Source organism: Jaculus jaculus, chromosome 9 (genome assembly GCF_020740685.1).
Source record: "Jaculus jaculus isolate mJacJac1 chromosome 9, mJacJac1.mat.Y.cur, whole genome shotgun sequence".
NCBI lineage: Eukaryota > Metazoa > Chordata > Mammalia > Rodentia > Dipodidae > Jaculus > Jaculus jaculus.
The window spans coordinates 94,298,859-94,321,550 of NC_059110.1; the positions used below are offsets into that span (position 1 = coordinate 94,298,859).

The 22,692-nt window shown below is 40.6% G+C and overlaps 1 protein-coding gene across 4 annotated transcripts in view; it reads left to right on the plus strand.

The window, feature by feature from the left end:
* The window catches only part of Acaca (acetyl-CoA carboxylase alpha), a 334,197-nt gene that overhangs the window by 138,596 nt on the left and 172,909 nt on the right, over nt 1-22,692 (plus strand). For all 4 annotated transcript variants that reach the window (XM_045158041.1, XM_045158040.1, XM_004664543.3 and 1 more), the window contains 10 exons: nt 520-670; nt 1,631-1,734; nt 4,408-4,489; nt 5,073-5,218; nt 7,120-7,270; nt 8,660-8,794; nt 9,243-9,389; nt 9,699-9,887; nt 10,562-10,662; nt 13,167-13,255. In XM_045158041.1, the coding sequence (XP_045013976.1) occupies nt 520-670; nt 1,631-1,734; nt 4,408-4,489; nt 5,073-5,218; nt 7,120-7,270; nt 8,660-8,794; nt 9,243-9,389; nt 9,699-9,887; nt 10,562-10,662; nt 13,167-13,255 (1,295 nt within the window). The remainder of the gene's footprint in view (nt 1-519; nt 671-1,630; nt 1,735-4,407; nt 4,490-5,072; nt 5,219-7,119; nt 7,271-8,659; nt 8,795-9,242; nt 9,390-9,698; nt 9,888-10,561; nt 10,663-13,166; nt 13,256-22,692) is intronic.

Below are 22,692 nucleotides of genomic sequence, written 5' to 3' on the forward strand. Positions count from 1 at the left end.
TAAAATAAGATGTAAAGAGCCTGGCATGATGGTGCATGCCTTTAATTTGAGCACTTAGGAAGCAGAGATAGGAGGATCACAGTGAGTTTGAGGCCATCCTGAGACTACACAGTGAATTCCAGGTCAGTCTGGGCTATAGTGAGAACCTACTTCAAACAAAACAAAAAGCATGTCAGAATGAGGATGTAATATATTAGCATTGTAATTCTAACTGATCAACAATAAATGGATGGAATAATGGAAACCTAACAAACTGAGAGGTAGTTTTCATATAATTTGGTCTGTACTCTTGGTAATGAAATGTGATTTGCTGATGCTTTTATGGTAATAGCAGTCAAAGTTCATCTACATTTAGTGAGTTACTACATATTTTTTTCTCTGGTACACATGTGAATAAGCATACTTGCTTTCTTTTTAGAATTCTCTGTCTGAGAGACTAAAACAATCCTTTAATATGATTTGGAAAACACTACAATATTTGTTACTGTAACACACAATGTCTTCTGTTCCTCCCCCTAGAAATATGGTGGTGGCATTGAAGGAGCTATCTATTCGGGGTGATTTTCGAACTACAGTTGAGTACCTGATTAAATTGTTAGAGACCGAAAGCTTTCAGCTGAATAGAATTGACACTGGCTGGCTGGACAGACTGATAGCAGAAAAAGTACAGGTATGTATTTCCCCTCTGAATTAGGTTTTTATAGGTGAGTGTGTGATCAGTCCCTGTCACCAGATGAAATTTGATTCTAATGCAGTGGTTTCTTATCTACCTGGAAAAATCGAGGAGTCAAACTGTTTTTGCACTTCCAGTGTTTTTGTGCCAGACTGGGAATGTGGCTCAGGGATGGAGTGCTTACCTATCATGCACAAACCTGTGGGTTCATCCTCAGCTCGTGTGCCTGTACTACACAGTCATCTGTACAACATATTTCTTTCCAGGTTATATGTGAAAAGAGGCATGTAATGATTGAAGTATTAGATGCCTAAGCTGGTTGGGAGGTACCAACCTCTACACCTACTAATTACTGATGAGAGGGGACTGTTTAAATTGACTTGACAGTGATGTCTTTTTCCTGAATTGCTGAATGACCCCAAGTTTCACATAAAATTACTAGATTCATTTAGGTTGTCTAAAGGCTAACATTTTGCTATAGATAGTGTTTAGTTTTTGGATTATCAGCCAGCCAAATCTTTATACCTTCTGAATTTATTTCTGACAAGTCTGTTTTTGAGCTATTCTTAGATGGCTCAATGAAAATCTTACAGGGAGTAAGGGAAAGTTATTTTTTATTTTTATTCAAATTCTAACATAAATGTGGGGTTGTGGATTTTGGTTTTTTTTTTTTTTTTTTTTGGTTTTTTTTTTTTTGAGACAAGGTCTCATGTAGCACAGGCTGTCCTTGATCACAATGTGTACTTAAAGATAACCGTCCTTCTGCCTCCACCTCCCGGGTGTTGGGACTGTACATATGCACTAGCATACCTGGTTCATATGTTTGTTTTTAGTTTACAAAATCAGTCTGGCAGTAAAGGTATAGATTTTTGTTCTTTCTCAGTACATTTGAACCCAATTTCATCTGAAGAGTCAAAGTGTCAAATGATCATGCTTCTGGCCTTCTCTTCTTTTTAGGCAGAGCGTCCTGATACCATGTTGGGAGTTGTGTGTGGAGCTCTCCATGTGGCAGATATGAGCCTGCGGAATAGTATCTCTAACTTCCTTCACTCCTTAGAAAGGTAGGCTTTGTTTCTTATGGGCTGTGTAAGCTGACTAATAGCCCAGTGTATGCACTGCAGCTCAAAGACCCGTTTATTTTTCTGTCACTTTCTGTTAGCTTGTGAATACTGTTACCTGTTCATGAATTTGTGGCAAGAGAGAGACATGCCACAATTAGAACAGGTTGCTGTCTTTCACCACTGAAGCCCAGCTGCAGTAAACATTCTGTCCTGTGAAAATCTCCCCAAACCGTGATGATAAAGATCTGGTATTTCTTCATAGCATTGAACACTAAATATTTCATATGTTACCTATACCACCTTTCAGGAATTAATAATTGATGCTGGTATTCAGGATGACCTCATAAGTCTTTCAAGTGGAGGGGTCAGACATGTATGGGGCCGAACTAATTTCTAACGCTGATTTCAAAGGCTAAGCTGTGCCTGAGATGTAGTCCAGAGGGCTAATCATACTAGAGTACTTTAACCGCAGGCACTTTATTTCTTTATGTGTTGTTAGACTTCTATCAACTCCCCTTTGAAGCATCTGAAAAGAAACAAAATTTTGAAAATTGAACTGAGATTTCACAGTTACTGAAGCCCTGTGATAAACATCTCTCACTGTGTTACTCTCATGTGCTAAAGCCTTCAGCGGCTTGCATTTCCTTTCTGTATCAAGTATAAATCCCTCAGTGTGACTTTCAACTCCTTGAACACTTTGGCCCTTTCTCCAGTCCATTTCGACTTACTTCTGTTCTTAAACCTACAATCTCCTACCTAGTTAAATGGTTTCCCCTTTCCCCGTTGCTGCACAAATGTACCATATACAGGCCCCTTTAGCTTTCTTTTTTGTTTGTGTGATTTTTTTTTTTTTTTTTTTTTTTTGAGATAGAATGTCATTGTGTGCCTCAGATTGGCCTTGACCTTGATATGTAGCCCAGGCAGGTCAAAAACTCACAGTCCTCCTGCCTTAGCCTCCTCAGTGCTGGGTTTATAGGCATGTAGCACGAGGCCCAGCCCAGCATTCTCATTTTTAAGTTATTATGAAAACTTGTAAGCTGGGTGTGGTGGCTGGCACATGCCTTTAATCCTAGCACTTGGGAGATGAGGTAGGAGGATTGTTGTGAGTTTGAGGCCATCCTATGACTACATAGAGAATTCCTGATCAGCCTGGGCTAGAGTGAGACCCTACCTCCAGAGATAAAAACCAAAAAACCTGGCAATTTGGGGAATCATTTGGTTCTTTTGTTGTTGTTTTTCGAGGTAGGGTTTCACTCTAGCCCAGGTTGACCTAGAATTCACTAAGTAGTCTCAGGGTTGCCTTAAACTCTCAGTGATCCTCCTGCCTCTGCCTTTGGAGTGCTGGGATTAAAGGTGTGTGCCACCATGCCTGGCCTTCTTTTGTTGTTCTTGTTTTATTTTCAGATAGAATTTCATTGTCCAAGGTAGCCTCAAACTTGCTGTACATCTGAGGTTGGTAATGAGCTCCCGATCCTCTTGCCTTTATCTCACAAGTGCTTGGATTACAGGCATGCACCACCATACCCAACTTAACTTGACTTTTAAGAGTTGCATAAATGATACAGATAACTTCTGTGTATATTCTCTACCCAAATTTGCTAGTTATTAGCAACTCCCAACCCTTACTTTATTACTTCCTCCCTTTATTAGTTCTTTAAGTTTAGATTATTTCTTTGTGACAGGATTTGTTATGTAGCCCTGGCTGTCCTCAAAATTCAATAGTAGTCTTCCTGTCTCCACTTCCTGAGTGTTGATATTATAGTTGTGAATCACAAAGACCTGTGATTTTATTTTATTTTATTTTATTTTTTGGGGGGGCGGGGTTCGAGGTAGGGTCTCACTCTAGTCCAGGCTGACCTGGAATTCACTATGGAGTCTCAGGGTGGCCTTGAACTCATGGCAATCCTCCTACCTCTGCCTCCCGAGTGCTGGGATTAAAGGCATGCGCTACCACGCCCGGCCTGTGATTTTATTTTTAACAACAATTAATAGAGGGGCAGGGGAGATGGCTCAGTGATTAAAAACACTTGCTTACTATTAACAGATTCACATGGTCCAAGTTTCAAAAAGATGTGTAGTGAAAAGTTTCCTCCTTACTTCTGTTCTCCTACCCAGTGAGTTTGCCTGTAGCCAATCTCTGTTACTGCTTGCTTCTGTGACTTTTTAAGATACTCTAATTTATATAAACATATGCATATAAATATAACAATACTTCACAGTTAAGATGGGGCTGGAGAGATGTCACACTGGTTAGGGTGCTTGCCTAGAGACCGGGGATTGATTCCCCAGTACTCACATAAAGTCAGATACACAAAGTGGTACATGCATCTGGAGTTCAGTTGTAGCAGCTGGAGGCCCTGGTATTACCATTCTCTCTGTATGTTTCTCTTCTCTTTCTCTCTCTACTTGCAATTAGATAAAGAAATAATATATTCAAAATGAAAAATAGTTAAGATGGTGATTTTATGTATTATGTTTCTTACCATGATGAAATATTTTTTAAAAATTCCATTGTCGTCCTTTGTAATTTATGTGACCAGTCCCTTACAGACAGCTGTTTAGGTGTCTTCTAGTCTTGCTACTTCAGGAAATATCACAGTTAATAACCTTTGAGTTTCCTTTATAAACTATTAGAACTTTTCACTAATAGTAACTCTTACCTTGTTCTTTCAGGGGTCAAGTCCTTCCTGCTCATACACTTCTGAACACAGTAGATGTTGAGCTCATCTATGAAGGGGTCAAATATGTACTTAAGGTATGCAGACCCCACCAAACTTGTACCATACTTTTCATCTCTCTTTGTTAGCTTGTTCTGCCAGATCAAGAGATGGAATCTGGGCATGGAAGCAGAGGTAGGAGGATCCCTGTGAGTTTGAGGCCAGCCTGGGACTACAGAGTAACTTCCAAGTCAGCCTGGACTAGAGTGAAACCCTACCTTGAAAAATACGGAGAGAGAGAGAGAGAGAGAGAGAGATAGAAACATTTGCTATAGTGCAGGAATTGAGGCATTATAGTCATTATCTGTATCAATAGCCTGAATCAATATTTGATGATTCTGTGAAAAATTTTAGTTGTTTCTCAACTAGACCAAGAGATAAAGGGGACAGGGAACAGCCAGAGCAGAGAAAAGCAACAAAGCAGCATTTCTGCTGGCAAAAGAACTTTGCTGCCAGACCTTGACACAACTGGAGCCCATGCCATTCCTTTCCTTCTTCCTGACAGACTTTGTCTGTTTTTTTTTTTTAAGCTATGTCTCTGAAATACTAAAATTTTATCTGGGAGCAACATTTAAAAGGGATACACTGATTTTTTTCCTTTCCATTTTTTGCTTACTCCAGGTGACGCGACAGTCCCCCAACTCCTATGTGGTGATCATGAATAGCTCGTGTGTGGAGGTGGATGTGCACCGGCTGAGTGATGGCGGGCTGCTCTTGTCCTATGATGGCAGCAGCTATACCACGTACATGAAGGAGGAAGTGGACAGGTGAGTGGCTTAGCATACTTTCAATTTTTTCTTTTGATATTCACTAGCTCTTGGCATTTTACCAACCAAGTAAATTTTGGTATACTCATTGTTCAATTAAAAAAAACAAAACACATACATTTAACAAAAATTTTAAGAGTATAAAAGTGCTTATAGTTAGAAACATGTTTCAAGCTGTCATGGTGGTACATTCTTACTTGGGGCTGAGGGAGGAGAATAACTTAAACTAGAAGGTTAAGGCCAGCTTGGCCAACTTAGTGACACCCTGTTTCTTTTTTTTTTTTTTCTTTCTTTCTTTTTTTATTTATTTGAGAGCGACAGGGAAAGAGGTAGAGAGAATGGGCGCACAGTGGCCTCCAGCCACTGCAAACAAACTCCAGATGCATTCACCTCCTTGTGCATCTGGCTTACGTGGGTCCTGAGGAATCGAGCCTCGAACCGGGGTCCTTAGGCTTCACAGGCAAGCGCTTAACTGCTAAGCCATCTCTCCAGCTCGACACCCTGTTTCTTAAGGAAAGAAACCATATTTCCCTAGTACTACAACATTGGCTGAGAATGCAAAAAAAATCAGCTTCCCATATTATAAGGACTGTGGAGATGGCTCAGTGGTCACAAAGCCTGCCAGCCCAGGTTCAGTTTCCTAGCTTTCCATGTAAAGCCAGATGAGCATTTGCTTGCAGTGGCAAGGACCCCCACCCCAACATACAGGTACGAATAAATAAATGTTAGTTTATTTATCCTTGGTTTTTCAAGGATAAATGTTTTTTAAAGATTCACAAATAAAAAAAATTCTGCACTTTAAATAATATTTACACTTTTTTTCTGGGTGAAGTGGAGGTGGATAGACAGGGTCTCATGTATCTCAAGTTGGCCTCAAACTTGATTTGTAGCAGAGGATGACTTTGAACTTCCGATCCTCTTGAATCTCCCTTCAAGTGCTGGGATTATAGCTATGTACCATCATGCCTGGTTTATGTAATGTACTGGGGATTGAACCCAGGGTTTCATGTATGCTAGGTAAGCGTTCTGTGAACTGAACCCCATCCTTAACCCATTGCACATCATTATTATTTTACCTTTAACCTATTGTAGACTGTTGTGATAATTGAATGAATTAATTTACTTAATGTTCTTTAAACATACCAACAGATACTGTCCAACAATTGGTAGTTATAGCCAGGCTTAGTGCCTTATGTATATAATTCTGGCATTAGGGATGATGAGAAGGAATAGTGGGGGAGAGAAATATTGCTTAGTTATTATATCATCGTTATCTTTATTTTATTTATTTGTGAGTGAGAGGCAGATAGAATGGGCACGCCAGGGCATTCAGCCACTGCAAACATACTTCAGCTGCCTATGCCACCTTGTGTATCTGGCCTACGTGGGTCATGTGGAATCAAACCTGGGTCTTTTGGTTAGGCAGGCAAGCGCCTTAACCACTTACCCATCTTTCCTGACTTGCCCTATCTTTTTGTAAGGGCTCTTCTTTTTCATGTTTGCATAATTTTCTACTATGAATACATATAATCTGTTTAATCTGACCCTTATTGAAGATTGCTATTAAAATTGTAAGCAAAAGTACACTGAATGCCCTGTTCATATGTCTACATTTGTGTATAGGATAAAATTTTCTGTTTTTAAAGACTGACATTCAAACCAAAACAACAAAGAAAGAAAAAAGCGGGACATGGTGGGCTTTTAATCCCAGCACTTGGGAGGCAGAGGTAGGATCACTGTGAGTTTAATTCCAGCTGAGACTACATAGTGAATTCCAGGTCAGCCTGAGAATAGAGTGAGTGATACCATGCCTGGGGGCAGGGAGGGGGAGGGAAGACACACTCATTTCCCTTGACATCTTGAGTACTTCATTGGCTTGCCTACTCCCACTTATCTCCTAGGTATCGCATCACGATTGGTAATAAAACCTGTGTTTTTGAGAAGGAGAATGACCCATCTGTGTTGCGTTCACCTTCTGCTGGGAAGTTAATCCAGTACATCGTGGAGGATGGAGGCCACGTGTTTGCTGGCCAGTGCTATGCAGAGATTGAGGTCAGGGTGGTGAATAAACTGCTGGGTCATGAGAGGGAAGGTAGGAATACAGTTGACTAGAATGGACTGATCATACTGAATAGAAAAATCAGATAGAAAAGAAAGAACATCTGTTGGTTTAATAGGTTTAGCTACCCTTAAGATTTTAAAAATCAAAAGCTCACCAGTTTCCTTTGAGAGCTAAAGAAACTTGAGCTCCAAAAAAGATTCTATGTAGTTATCACTACCTGACAGATGTTAGGTCAGTTGGTTGCTGGCTACACACAGAAAATATGATAGGAGTGGACAGGACATACAAGTAGTGGAAGGTGAATCTAAAGCAGAGGGGCCACCTAGCCCAATTCAAGATAGGAGACATTTGATTCTTAGTCTTGCAAAGATACCTAGTCCTAGGTGGGTGAAGAAGAGTAGGGAAGATTGTTTAAATTTATGGAATACAATATATAAAGGAACAGAAACAAAGTGTGCTGTATTTGATGACTGTAAGTGTTTATTAGCAGTAAACTATGGCTTTATGAGGACTGACAAGCAAGGATGCCTAGAAGGAATGTCAGGTCTTGAGTATGAGGCCATGAAGCATCTTATATGCCAAGCTGAAAGATTAGACTATCCTGTAAGCTGTGGAGAATCATTAGATTTTAAGTAGTAAAATGAAGTCATGAGATTTGGGCCATACAGTGATGATTTGGGGGAACCTTATTGGAGATGTATAGCAGGTAGGAAATCTCTTGGGTTTTGTAAGTACTGTAGTGAGGAGTGAGAAAGGCCTAACGCAAAGACATGACAAGAGAAAATGTTCGTGTGAGGTTTGCAGGTAATTAGTAGATGAAGGAGAAAGAGGAATGGAGACTAGCCTTTAGGTTTTGGCTTCCTGAGTCTCTCAAGTAGACAGCCTGAGATGGAGACACAACACTGCCAGTGTGGGGAGACCAAGTCATCACTTCTAAGTACAAAGCAAGTAAAATTATAGTAGCAGAATATCCTTAAAGTAGAGAAGTGGCAGCCATGGCGGCACACACCTGAAATCCCAACATTCCGTAGGCAGAAACAGGAGGATAAGGAGTTCAAGGTCAGTAGTCCTGGCTAACATAAGTTTGATGCCAGTTTGGACTACATGAGACCTTATCTCAAAAAAAAAAAAAAAAAAAACAACAACGAAAAACAGAACCAAACCCAGAATCATAGAAATTGTTAGTAACCCTCTAAGCTAGGCCTGAGAGATATGCTAATTGACTGCTTTGGTATGCTTCATAGGAAATTTTCTTTGTCTCTTTTTTTTTTTCCTGGGCTAACTATATTTCAGCTTAGATGCTAAGGGAAAAACTAATCTCTTTAAGCAGTCATATTTAAAAGAGAGCTCAGATTGCAATTTATATGTTTTCATTATAGGTAATGAAAATGGTGATGACCTTAACAGCTGGGGAATCTGGCTGTATCCATTATGTCAAGCGGCCTGGAGCAAGTCTTGACCCTGGCTGTGTAATAGCCAAAATGCAGCTGGACAACCCCACCAAGGTTCAACAGGTAAGGAAGAAGGCCCTCTAACCTTGATCTCCAAGAACCCAGGAATAGACCAGTGTAGAGAAATAGAAATAGGTGCTTGGATTGCTAGTTTCCCCCTCCCTTTTTTTTTTGTTTTCTTTCCTTTCAGTTTTTGGGTCACCTTGAACTGGATCTTCCTGCCTCCACCTCCCAAGTGCTGGAATTGCAAATGTACTCCACTAGTTATGCCAAGCTTTTTGCCAGTTTTCTGTTTAAGTTTTGTATTCATACCTATTATATTGTGGAGCTATTGTTTGCTATAGTGAACATATATATAGCTAAGATCCTGTAACTTCTTCCAATAATTTCTTTGGTAGCAGCTGGGCTTAGTGCAAGACTGTCATCTCGATGCAGAGCCGTAACTGGATTGCAGTGGTGCTTGTGCCCTGCCTCAAAAGTAATGACTGTTGGTCTCTTGTTGGGTTGACAGGCAGAGCTTCACACAGGTAGCCTGCCCCAGATCCAGAGCACAGCTCTCAGGGGTGAGAAGCTCCATCGTGTTTTCCACTATGTCCTGGACAATCTGGTCAATGTCATGAATGGATACTGCCTGCCAGATCCTTTCTTCAGCAGCAGGGTATGGATTTCCTCTTGGGGGAGGCATGTCTTCAGAATAGTTTAAAGTCCATGAGGGGATTTTAGAGGGAAAGGGAAAAAAAGCTGTTAGACTTGAAACCCTCTTACCTTTGGTTTTAGGATTTGAATTCTTTAAATTCTTATTTCTTGGCTTCCTTATTTATTTGGCTCTTAGTGCTTTTTAAACCAGCAACTAGAGGCTGTATTTGAGGTTTACACTGCATATTAGAAGTAATCATGAATTTGGCCATCTCATTTTATTATGGAAATTGTCTTACCTTTGGATTCTTTGTAATTATTTCTTTCTTAGGTAAAAGACTGGGTAGAGCACTTGATGAAGACTCTCAGAGATCCCTCTCTGCCTCTCCTAGAATTGCAGGATATCATGACCAGTGTTTCTGGCCGTATCCCTCTCAATGTGGAGAAGTCTATTAAAAAGGAAATGGCTCAGTATGCTAGCAATATCACATCAGTCCTCTGTCAGTTTCCTAGCCAGCAGGTATTTATAGGGTAGCACTATGATTATTTTCCAGGGGCTGCCACTAATGTTGACTTTGTAGGATTTCTCTCTGGATCTTCCTTACTGTCTGGCTGTTTTGCTTTTACAATTGTGAGCTTTATATCTTTACCAAATTGCCTCAGGATGTGAGCCCAGTAACTAATGCACTACATATGAAATGTTAAAAGAAAAGTATGGGTTGACTGTATTCCATATTCCACATCTATATTCCATAGAGCTTTGTTTTTAGGGCTGGTCCCTAATTAGAAATGTTTTCATATATTTGAAGTGAGCAATACTGGTGGTTTGAGCATCAAATATTTCCTTACTATCTCAGCAGCCTTTGTCTGTACTGCAGATTTATATAAAGAAAAGCTGAGCAAGTGGAGAGGAAGGTTTGGACCTTGCGCATCCCAGCCTCTGGGTACATGCATTTTTATGATGTAGTCTTTAGTTCATCTGGTAAGAATGGAGACTAATGTTGCTCACTTGTTTAGCATGGCCCTCTAGTACACTATATCCATTTACTTTGGGCTGCTGAATATCAAAGGGTGGGGTTATCATGTTATAACAAGAAGATTCCTAGTCGTGGTGCTCTACAGATACTGCTAGGATAGTAAAGGGCCACTTTGCTAGATTGGGCTTCATTTTTCCTCCTCTTATTTTTGCCTTAGATTGCCAACATCCTAGATAGTCATGCAGCCACACTGAACAGGAAATCTGAAAGGGAAGTCTTCTTCATGAACACGCAGAGCATTGTCCAACTAGTGCAAAGGTAAATCCCGCCAGATTCCTAGACCTGCCCCCCAAAGAGATTTACCTTAAATCTGATTGCATGAGAATAGAAAAGTGCTTTATCTCAAGCCTGGTGTGGTTGGGCGCACCTTTAATCCCAGCACTCGGGAGGCAGGGGTAGGGTATTCACTGTAAGTTTGAGGCCAGCCTGATACTACATAGTGAATTCCAGGCCAGTCTGGGCTCACAAGAGACCCCCCCACCAAAAAAAAGAAGTGCTTTATTTCTTGGAAAGTACCTTATGTTTTTCGCACTATATTAGAACTCATGTTCAATATTTCTGCTAGTTTTTTTCAAAATTTTATTATTTATTTGAGAGAGACATTATGTGTATGCCAGGGCTTGCAGCCATTGCAAACAGACTCCAGGCACATGCACCACCTTGTACGTCTGGCTTACTTGGGTTCTAGGGAATCAAACCTAGGTCCTTTGGCTTTGCAAGCATCTTAACTGCTAAGCCATCTCTCCAGCTTTTTTTTTTTTTTTTTTTTTTTGCTACACATCAAAGACAACCTGTACACACAGCCAGATGTGGTGCCGCAGGCATGTCTTCAATCCCAGCGACAATAAATTTTTACAAAACATTGAGTATAAATATTAAGCTCATTATATACTAGTTCCACAAAATGCATTCCTTCCTATGATGTTAAAGTGGCCATGTTTTGAGACTATACTAGAAAACCCGAAATTTTCTTGTAATCAATAAGTTTACAAAGACTGATAACAGCTCCTCTTCCCTGGGGGAAGGGCTCCAACATTTTCATTTCAACATCTCATATAAAACTGACCATGAGCCATTTGTCCTGCTACTTTAAAAATACCCAGGTTATTTTTTTTAAATTTTTATTTATTTATTAGAGACTGTGGCGGGGGGGGGGAGAGAGAGAGAAAGAGAGAGAATAGGCACACCAGAGCCTCCAGCCACTGCAAAGAAACTGTAGATGCATGCTCCACCGTGTACATCTGGCTTACATGGGACCTGGAGAATCAAGCTTGGGTCCTTAGGCTTTGCAGGCAAGTGCTTTAACCAGCCCAATACTCAGGGGTTTTGTTGTTGTTGTTGTTTTTGTTTTTTGAGGTAGGGTCTCACTCTGGTCACTCTGGGATTAAAGGCATGTGCCACCACGCCCAGCTACTCAGGTTTTTAACAATCCTCCCTCCCTCCCTCCCTCCCTCCCTCCCTCCCTCCCTCCCTCCCTCCCTCCCTCCCTCCCTCTCTCTCTCCCTCCCTCCCTCCCTCTCTCCCTCCTTCCTTCCCTCCCTCCTTCCTTCCCTCCCTCCTTCCTTTCCTACCTCTTCAAGGTAGGGCATCTCACTTTAACCCAGGCTAACTGGAATTAACTCTGTAATCCCAGGCTGGTCTCAAACTCACAGTGTCCTATCTTTACTTCCTGAGTGCTATGATTAAAGGTGTGTGCCATCACACCTGGCTCCTGCTGGTTTCTTAGTACTGTCACCTGTTAAGGTGCAGGACATTATGTTTTTTCCTTTTTTCTTGCCATTTTGATGATTCTAATTTTTTCTTGGCGTAGGGCTCAGTATGGCATTTATTCTTTTTAGCTAGTGGAGCCAAGTAGTGTACTAAAGGGGTATTCAGATCATTTTTAACTTTAGATTCCTTAAAAATTTTTTTAAAGTCCCTTAGCCATCTGGGTGTGGTGGTGTACACCTTTAATCCCAGAATTTAGGAGGCAGAGGTAGGAGGAGTACTGTGAGTTCAAGGCTACCCTGAGACTACATAGTGAATTCCAGGTCATTCTGAGCTATAGTGAGACCCTACCTCAAAAAAAAGGGGGAGCTGGTAATTCCTACCCAGCAGTAGTAATTGAACCAGGATGTTGTTATATAGGTTTGGGAAGGTTTTTTGTTGTTGGTTTTCGAGGTAGGGTCTCACTATAGCTCAGGCTGACCTGGAATTCACTATGTAGTCTCAGGGTGGCCTTGAACTCACAGCAATCCTCCTACTTCTGCCTCCTGAGTGCTGGGATTAAAGGCGTGCACTACCACACCTGGCTAGGTTTGGGAAGTTTTGAGTGGTTTTGTTTTTTATTTTCTCTTTTCCTTATAGACAACATTTTCTGTCATGAAATTACTTCTCAGTTTAGAATTTAAGTTAATCTGGGCTAGAGAGATGGCTTAGCTGTTAAGGCGCATGCCTGTGAAGCTTAAGGACCCAGGTTCAATTCTCCAGGTCCCATGTAAACCTGATGCCCATGGCTCATGCTTCTGGAGTTCGTTTGCAATGGCTGGAGTCTCTGATGCGTCCATTCTGTTTCTCTCTCTACCTCTATCTGTCTCAAATAAATAAATAAAAATAAATCTTTTTTTTAAAATTCAAAATTTAAATTAGTCTGGTTAGGTGATTGAATGTACAACATAAAAATACAAGCTACAACCCTGCCCTATTTTCATAGGGAAAAAATTCAATAGAGAGACCTGAAGGTAAATTGAGCTTTGTGATGGAGGCTTCTTTTGTCTGCCTAGGTACCGGAGTGGCATCCGAGGGCACATGAAGGCTGTGGTGATGGATCTGCTCCGACAGTACCTTCGAGTAGAAACACAATTCCAGAGTGGTAAGTTTTTTTCTCAAGAACTCTTTCTAAGGAAGGTGACCAAACCAGACTGTTCTTACAGAAATGTATGAGAGCTAACCCAGACTGTTCATTCTGTTGCCAACATTGCGCATTAACAAACTCTTTATCTTTTCACCATTTCCTTAACAATGAGAAAGAAACACCACCAACAATACATTGCTTGCAGATCCCCTGTGCTTCTGGGAAAGGGTTCAGATAATTTGTCTCATGAAGATTCACATTACTTTTTGACCTTTTCTTGACATTGTATAGTAGAGTTGGTTTGAGTCATGAGCAGGCTGAAATTAAATTTCCCTACCAGAAGAGCTTGCCTCTCAGTAACTAGTCCATAGAAAGAAACCATAGGCATATGGGAAAGGCTCAAAATTTACACGGCTTCTTAGCATAACAATAGGTGGAATTTATCCCTGACTTTCTCTGAAGTGCCCTGCTAAATGATGGCTAGCCTTTAACTGAACTTGGCTAAGATTTGAAAGATGTGCCCTGCTGCTTTTGCTTCCTGCCACAAGGTGGCAATGAAATACCATACAAAGCTGAAGCATTCGTTGCCTAAGTTTTCTTTTGTCTGTTGTGCTTACTTTTACATCCTATAAAAGATACCTCTAATATCTCTCTAAAAGATATTAGTGAAATCCTGTAAGTACATTTTAGCAAACCTAACTCAGCATCATATAAAATATTAGACTACACCCCAGTTAGCTTTATCTCACTAATGCAAAGTTGATGAATTTTGAGACAGTCAATTATGTACTAATAGAATAAAGAAGGAACATGGCTGCTGTATCAAGATATGGAAAGAACAAGCATTTGACAAGGTTTAATATTTATTCATGATAAATTCTTAGAAAGTAAGAATGGAGTAGAATCTTTTTGTTTGTTATTTTCATCATCCCACTTTCATAGTGGTGAACAAATTACTTGACTATACCCCCCTTCATTGCTTTTTATTTGTTTTCATTATCTTTAAAACCTTTTTTGGAACAAATTTTCATATATGTACATAGAATATTCTGATCATAATCCCCTCTTGTTAGGTTTTTATCCTCCCGCCCCCTGTTCTCCATCCACTGAACCCTTCTTTTTAATTGGTCCCTCTTCTACCATATCTGAAAGAATGTTGATAAGTTTTAGTATTGCACAAGTACTGTGCAGGTATTGACATTTGCTGTGAGATCATGAAGGCAATGATCAGTTCATGTCCAACATAGGCTGTATTGTTTTGAGGGCCTCAGGGGTCTCTCTGATGAAGAATACACTGGGAAATATCCCACCCCAGCCCTGGGATTTAGCTAACTAATAAGTAGGTTTCCATATGGCTTTTTTCATGTGTCCTTGTTTTTTGTTTTTTTTTTTTTTCTCTCCCGGAAGTAGGGTCTCATTCTAGCCCAGGCTGACCTGGAATTCACTCTAGTCTCAGGTGGCCTCAAACTCTTGGCAATCCTCTTACCTCTGCCTCCTGAGTGCTGGGATTAAAGGCGTGCACCACCACGCCGAGCTTTTTCATATGTCCTTGGTTTTGGTGAACTCTCCCCTATCCCTTCCTCTCCTCCATCTGCCTCCCCTATCTCTCCTGTACAATTCTACTCCCAGTATTCCATCCCTTTACTTTCATGTCTGTTATCCTTTCCCCTTAAGCACCCTGCCTCCAACCCAGTGGCCCTTTTCTTTTTCTTTTTTGGGGGTTGTTCAATGTAGGGTCTCACTCTAGCCCACGCTGACCTGGAATTCACTATGGAGTCTCAGAGTGGCCTCGAACTCATGGTGATCCTCCTACCTCTGCTTCCTGAGTGCTGGGATTAAAGGCGTGCGCCACCACACCCACAGTGGTCCTTTTCTAAGCTTGCTGGCAACTCCCAGTTCTTACTCCAACTTATATACAAATGTAAAAATTCAAGCTTTTGGGGGAACCAGAGAGATGGCTCAGCAGTTGCAAGCATTTGTAAAGCCTGAAGGCTCATGTTCAATTTCCCAGTGCCCATAGAAAACCAGATGCAAAAGTGGTTTATGCATCTGGACTTCGTTTGTAGTGGCAAGAAGTCCTGGTGCCACCCATGCTCATTCGTTGTCTGTTTGCCTGTGATAGATAAATAATAAATATTATTTAAAATATCCAAACATTTCTTTTTGGTTGTTTTGTTTTTTTCCAAGGTAGGGTCTCACTCTAGCCCAGGCTGACCTGGAATTCACTATGTAGTCTCAGGGTGGCCTCGAACTCACGACTATCCTCCCATTCCTCCTACGTCTGCCTCCCAAGTGCTGGGATCAGAGGTATGTGCCACCATGCCTGGCTAAAAAATGTCCAAACATTTTAATCTTTTCTTTTTGTTTTTTTTTTTTGAGATAGGGTCTCACTCCAGCTGAGTGCTGGGATTAAAGGTATGTCCCGTCATGCCTGGCTCAACCATTTTAATCTTGTACAAGGGACCCACACACACATAACAAAAGTATAATCATCTACCTCACTCAGGAGGCAGAGGTAGGAGGATCACCATGAGCTCAAGGCTACCCTGAGACTACATAGTAAATTCCAGGTCAGCCTGAAACAAAAAACAAACTGCAGGATATATCATACATAGTATTAAAATGATCAACGTATTCTCTGTAAGACACTTCTATTACATCACATTGGATGTCCTAGCCAGTTCAATAAGGGAAGAAATGAACTTAAAAGGTTTGAGGGGCATGTTGGCTTATGCTTTTTATTGAGTTGGGGGGGGGGTTTAAGGTAGCATCTCAGTCTAGCTCAGGCTGACCTGGAATTCACTATGTGGTTGCAGGATGGCCTTGAACTTACAGTGATCCTCCTACTTCTACCTCCCAAGTGCTGGAACTAAAGGTGTGTGCCACCATGCCCAGCATGGCTTATGCTGTTTTGTTGTTGTTGTTGCTTGTTTTGAGGTAGGTTCTCATTCTAGTCCAGGCTGACCTGGAATTCACTATGTAGTCTCAGGGTGGCCTAGAACTCTTGATGATCTGAGTGCTTGGATTAAAGGCATGCACCATCACTGCTGGCTGCTTGTGCTTTTAATACCAGTACTTAGGAGGTAGAACTAGGAGGATTAGAAGTTCAAGACAAGCCTGAACTACATGAAACCCTATCTCCAAAGGGGCAAAAAAGGTCTGAGGACTAGAGAAGAGTAAGAATCTGCTATCAATAAATATTGTGTCTACTTGGAAGGCTTAACTTGTCCACAAATTTACAATTAAGTTATTTAAAGCTTAGCAATATTGCTGGGTTCAAAAAGTTGCATAAAATTAGTGTGGTGCCACATGCCTTTAATCTCAGCACTTGGCAAGCAGAGGTGGGAGGAGGATGGATAATTAGAGGCTACCCTGAGATAGCCTGGGCTAGAGCAAGGCCCTAAAAATAAAAATAAAATAAAATGTATTTGTAATAGGGATATGATTCAGCAGTAGAGCACTTACATAGCATGCATGAAACCAGGTCCCTAGCACTATAGGTAAGGAAATTTTGCAGTACAGAAACTTCTGAGAAAAGCAACTTTGAAAAATATACAATTTAAAATAGCAACAAAAAAGATGGAAAAAATAGGTGCTGGAGAGATGGATTAGCAGTTTAGGCATTTGCTTGCGAAGCCAAAGGACCCAGATTCAATTCCCCAGTACCCAAGTAAGCCACATGCACAAGTGGCACATGCATCTGAAGTTTGTTTGTGGTAGCTAGAGGCCTTGGCATGCCCATTCTCTCTCTTGTCTGTGTCTCTTCTCTCTCTCCCTCTCTCTGCTTGCAAATAAATAAATAAAATTTTTAAAAAAGATGTAAGATATATAGGAATAAATCTAACAAAATATTTCAAGCCCCTTTTTCAGTAGACTTTTTAACAAACAGTACTGTGACAGTGAGCAATTCACTTGCTTAAAAATAAAATAAGGGGCTGGAGAGATGGCTTAGCGGTTAAGGCATTTGCCTGCAAAGCCAAAGGATCCTGGTTTGATTCTCCACAATCCATGTAAGCCACATGCACAAGGGGTCACATGTGTCTAGAGTTCATTTGTAGTGGCTAGAGGCCCTGGTGCACCCATTCTTTCTCTCCCTCTCCCTCTCTCTCTCGCAAGTGCGCGCACGTGCTCTCTCTGCCTCTTTCCCTCAAGTAAATAAATAAAATCAAAATTTAAAATAAAATAAGCACACAAAAATCAATTTCAAGGGTCTGGAGAAAGGCTTAGTGGATACAAGAACTTGCTGCCTGAGTTGAGTACCCAGAATGCCCAGGAGCCATGTAAAAGTGATAAGCATCAGTAATCCTAGCCTTCCTACAGTGAAATGCAGGGTGCACATGAGAGTTCCCTGAAGTGCTCAGGCAGATAACCTGAAGTTTGCAGTGGTGAGAAATAAGAAACCTTTCCTGAAAAACAAGGTGGGAGGGCCAGGGAGATGGCTTAGCAAGTAAAAGCACTTGTTTACAAAGCCTGCCAGACTGAGTTCTGTTCCCCAGTACCCATGTAAAGCCAGATGCACATAGTGGCGAATGCACCTGGAGTAGTGAGAGGCTCTGACATACCTGTATTTATTCATTCATTTAACTCCCCTCCCCAAGTAAATTTTAATAATTTTTTTTTAAAGTTGTAAGGTGAGGGCTGATATCCAAAGTTCTCCTTTGATCTCGACACTTCTGCTGTATTATGCACACACACACACCCATACTTAAACACATGAATACGTGCATGTATCATAAGCACACAAAGAATAAAATTTTAAAAAACTAAGTTAAGAAAATAAATTTCGCCAGGCGTGGTGGTGCACGCCTTTAATCCCAGCACTTGGGAGGCAGAGGTGGGAGGATTGCCCTGAGTTCGAGGCCACCCTGAGACTCCATAGTGAATTCCAGGTCAGCGTGGGCTAGAGTGAGAACCTTGAAAAATAAAAAAAAAAGAAAGCCCTACCTCAAAAAACCAAAAAAAAAAAAAAAGAAAGAAAGAAAAGAAATTTCAAGGTGATCATGGTGGTACATACTTGTAAACCCAGCACATGGACTCTGAGTTCAAGGCCAGCCTGGGACTACACAGTGAGTTTCAGGTTAGCCTGGGCTACAGTGAGCTCCTACCTTGAAAAAAAAATAATTTCAGTGAATTAAGACCTAAAACAATTATCAGAGGCAGAATTATGAAGTTAATAATTAACTATTAGAACATCCTTATGACCTCAGGATAAGGAAAATTTTATATTAGAAACCAGGTTTATTAGAAATAAAGGAAAAGAGTTATTATTAATTCATTCTCACTCAAGAACTTCTGTTCATCAATATGCATCATTTTGAAACTGAAAATACAGGCTACAATGTGAAAGAACAGAATTTGTAAAATACAGACCTAGGAGAGGATTAGTCTCATGGGAATTGATAGGAATTAGTAAATAAAAGGCATGTTAATAAAAAATGGTCAAAAGATAGAAAAAATTCACAGAAAGGGAAGTACTAATAATCTATAAATTTACAAAATTATGCTCAGTCCTGTTAGTAATTAGAGAAATGTATTCCAAGCTATAAATTTTCAGGTCACATTATCAACTTATATTTTACCTGTAAGTATAAATGTAAATGATATGATTGCTTTGAAAAACAGTTTGTTGGTGTCTAAGAAATGTCTAATAAAGTTGACCTATTATTTATACTCTACCATAGTAATTTTACTACAATATGTAGAAACTCTTACAGATACTTATTAGGAGGTATATACATAACTTTTGTGACATTTAAAAAAAGACTACAAACCATTGAAATTTCCACAAAAAAATAAGGTATGTTATTAAAGGTATACACATGAACTAAGGAATAAATCCCCAAAATACAATGTTCGTCAGTTATGATGGCTCACACATTTAATTCTAGCACTTGAGAGGCAGAGGTAGGAGGATTGCTTTGAGTTCAAAGCCAGTCTAGAACAACAAAGTGAGTTCTAGGTCAGTCTCGGCTAGAGTGAAACAAACAATAGAGTGTGTGTATGTATTCTTGAAGAAAGGCAATGATTTAGAGAAGAATCAATACTAGTGATTTAACTTTGTTTGTTTGTTTGTTGTTTTTTGAGCTAAGGTCTGTAGCTCAGGCTGACCTGGGTTTCACTATGTAGTCTCAGGGTGGCCTCGAACTCATGGCAATCCTACCCCTGCCTCCCCGAGTGCTGGGATTAAAGGTGTGTACCACCAACGCCCGGCTTTAGCTTTTTATTTTTGGGTTTTCAAGGTAGGGTCTTGTGCTAGCCTAGGCTGTTCTGGAATTCACTATGTAGTCTCAGGGTGGCTTTGAACTCATGATAGTCGTCTACCTCAGCCTCCTGAGTGCTGGTATTAAAGGCATGTACTGTGCCCAGCATTATTTGACTTCTTTTAAAAAGATGCCTGTCTGGTATGTTTGTGCGCACATACCAGGATCTCTTGCCACTGCAAACAAATGCTTGTCTGTCTTTATGTGGGTGGATGGTGAATTGAACCTAAGCCAGCAGGCTTTGCAGGTAAGCACCTTTAACTGTTCCAAGGAACTGAGTATCATTTATGTCCCATTGTAGATATCACCATAGTATACTACTACTCCAAGCTTGTGTTTCTGTATCAGAACATAGGTTTCCTGCCCAGAACTAACCTGTCTCTGGTGGCCTCTGTAAAGCCAGTGAAAATATATATAACTGTAGTATTCCTGCAGACCTTTTGCCTTAAAGCAGGGTTCTTATTTATCTATTACTTTGGTTTGGACTTGGAATTCCTAGACATTATTTATGTTTCATGGACTTAAAAGAAGAAAAATTTTAAAAGTATTACTATTGTTCTTTTTTATTTTTTTTTTATTAACATCTTCCATAGTTGTAGGCCATAAGCCATGGTAATTCCCTCCATCCTCTACTTTCCCCTTTGCAACTCTACTCTCCATCATGCTCCTCCCCCTCTCCATCAGTCTCTTTTATTTTGATGTCATCATCTTTTCTTCCTATTATGATGTTCTTGTGTAGGTAGTGTCACACACTGAAGTCACAGATATCCAGGCCATTTTGTGTCTGGAGGAACATGTTGTAAGGAGTCCTACCCTTCCTTTTGGCTCTTACATTCTTTCAACCACCTCTTCCACAATGGACCCTGAGCCTTGGAAGGTGTGATAGAGATATTTCAGTGCTGAGCATTCATCTGTCACTTCTACTCAGCACCATCTGTAAAGACAAGCTCTCTAACCAAAAAAGTAAGAGTAGCATTAATATATGGGTATGGACATTAAGAGAAGTGTTTACTGGGCAGTTTGGTAACATAGTATATACATTTAGCCAGACATTACACTCCTACGGCTCATAACTGCCCCTGTTGTGGGTTTTCTGTATTAGGAATGTATTATTATTCTTTTTTTTTTTTTTTTTTCCTTAAGGCAAGGTTTCACTCTAGTTCAGGCTGACTTTCCTTTGTTAGCCCAAGCTGCCCTCGTTTGATTCCTCATGTAGCAGTTATACTTCTTAAGAATCTTTGTAGGCTTGCTATGTAGTTTTATTTCTTTGTGTTTATTTTGCTTTTTCCAGGTAGAGTCTCACTTTAGCCCATGCTGACCTGGAATTCACATGATCCTTCTTTTTCTCCCAGGTGCTATTATGAAAGACATGTGTCACCATACCAAGCTATTTTTTAAAATATTTATTTGCAAGCAGAGGGGGTGGGGGGAAAGAATATGGGCATTCTAGGGCCTCTTGCCACTACAACTGAACTCCAGACACATGTGTCACTTTGTGTATCTGGCTTTATGTGGGTACTGGGAAATAGAACCCTGGCCATCAGGCTTTCCAGGAAGCCCCTTTAACTACTAAGCCATCATTCCAGCCCCCTCTGGCTAGTTTTATTCTTGAGCTAACAGTTGGGGAGGTAACATTTTTCATTAAGACAAACTTGAACCAGCAACTCTGGCTATGCAGCAACTAAAAATTTCAAGTGTAGTGGTTTTGTTATTTATCTATTTTGGTTTTTAGATTTTTCAAGGTAGTGTCTTGCTGTAGCCCAGGCTGACTTGAACTTCACTCTGGAGTTTTAGGCTGGCCTTGAACTCACAGTGATCCTTCTACCTCTGCCTCCTGAGTGCTGGGATTAAAGGCATGTGTCACCATGCCCGACTTCTCTGCATGCTCTTAATTTGTCTTCCTGGAATTATTTCTTCAGAAGACAGGGTTCTGCTGCTCAAGTAAATATCAAAGCCAGGCATTGATCTGTCCCACCCTGATCTTTAAGGCAGATTCATGCTTCAATTTTTTTTTTTTCCCAAAGTGAAATTGGGGCCCAGAAATGTCAAGTAACTTGCCCAAGCATGCATAGTAAATTGGTAACAGGTAGGCCTTAAGCCCAGGTCTTATACATGGGTTCATTTTTCTTTTAGAACCCATGTTGCCAATTCTATACAAATCTATCCATGGGAATTCTTTAGGTGGTTCATCTCACTGTTTATCAGGTGAATTATAGACATAGCAAAACAAGTAGCATGTAAATGTGAGCACTCATACCTGTGTGAAGACCAATTCTCTCTTTTTTAAAAGCAGTGCATTCATCCAACTTTAAATGTCCCCATAGCTTTTATCAATTCCAATGATGTTCATACATCCCCATAGTCCAAGATCTTCTAACTGAGCCATAATATAAAGAAATTCCCCTCAAACCCATAATGATACAGAATAAACATTCCCACTGCAAAAGATGGCACTGGGCATAGCAAAGAAATACTCAAGCAATACATGATTTAAACAAGGCAAACACCGAACTCTGTAGCTCCAAGTCCAACCATTCTATCCAGTGACAAGTCTCTGGAGTTCCAGTTCTGCCCCTCCAGCTAGGCTGCTCACAGTCCTGAGAAACTTTATTCATTTGGGGCTGGCAGCTGTTCTCAGCAGCCATCTCGTGGTCTTGGCATCTCTACTAGGTCTCTACTGCAATCTACGGTTCATCCTCATGGTCTGTCAGTCTCAATGCAGGCAATCCCGCTTCACACATGTCCATTTCCAAAACATAAGACTATGTTGAAAACTCAATGACCCTATCTTTCCTGCATTTCTTATATTCCACAATGCTAGGTGTGGTGCCAATTTGTTAATCCGGGGTGGGTGGGGTGTTGTAGGGAATAAAGCAGACTGAAGAGCAGGACATTCCTTGAGCACTAAGTCCCCTTTATGAGTCTACATTCTTCCTCTTGCCCCAGTGCAGGTCAGATGGCCCAATCTCAAAGTTTGTAATCCCTCAAACAATTGTAGGTGAACGAGCAGCAGTTTAGGTCCAAAGATTTCATTTTTTCTGTGCCATATCCTTCTGTACACACCAGTCTGTTTCTACGCACTACAACCCTGCACACATTCTCAGGACACGTCCATAACAGCAAGCCTCTCATACAAACTGCTCCTAGCCCTGTCCAGGCAAAGCTGTTTCTCACCCTCATAACCTAAACCTCACA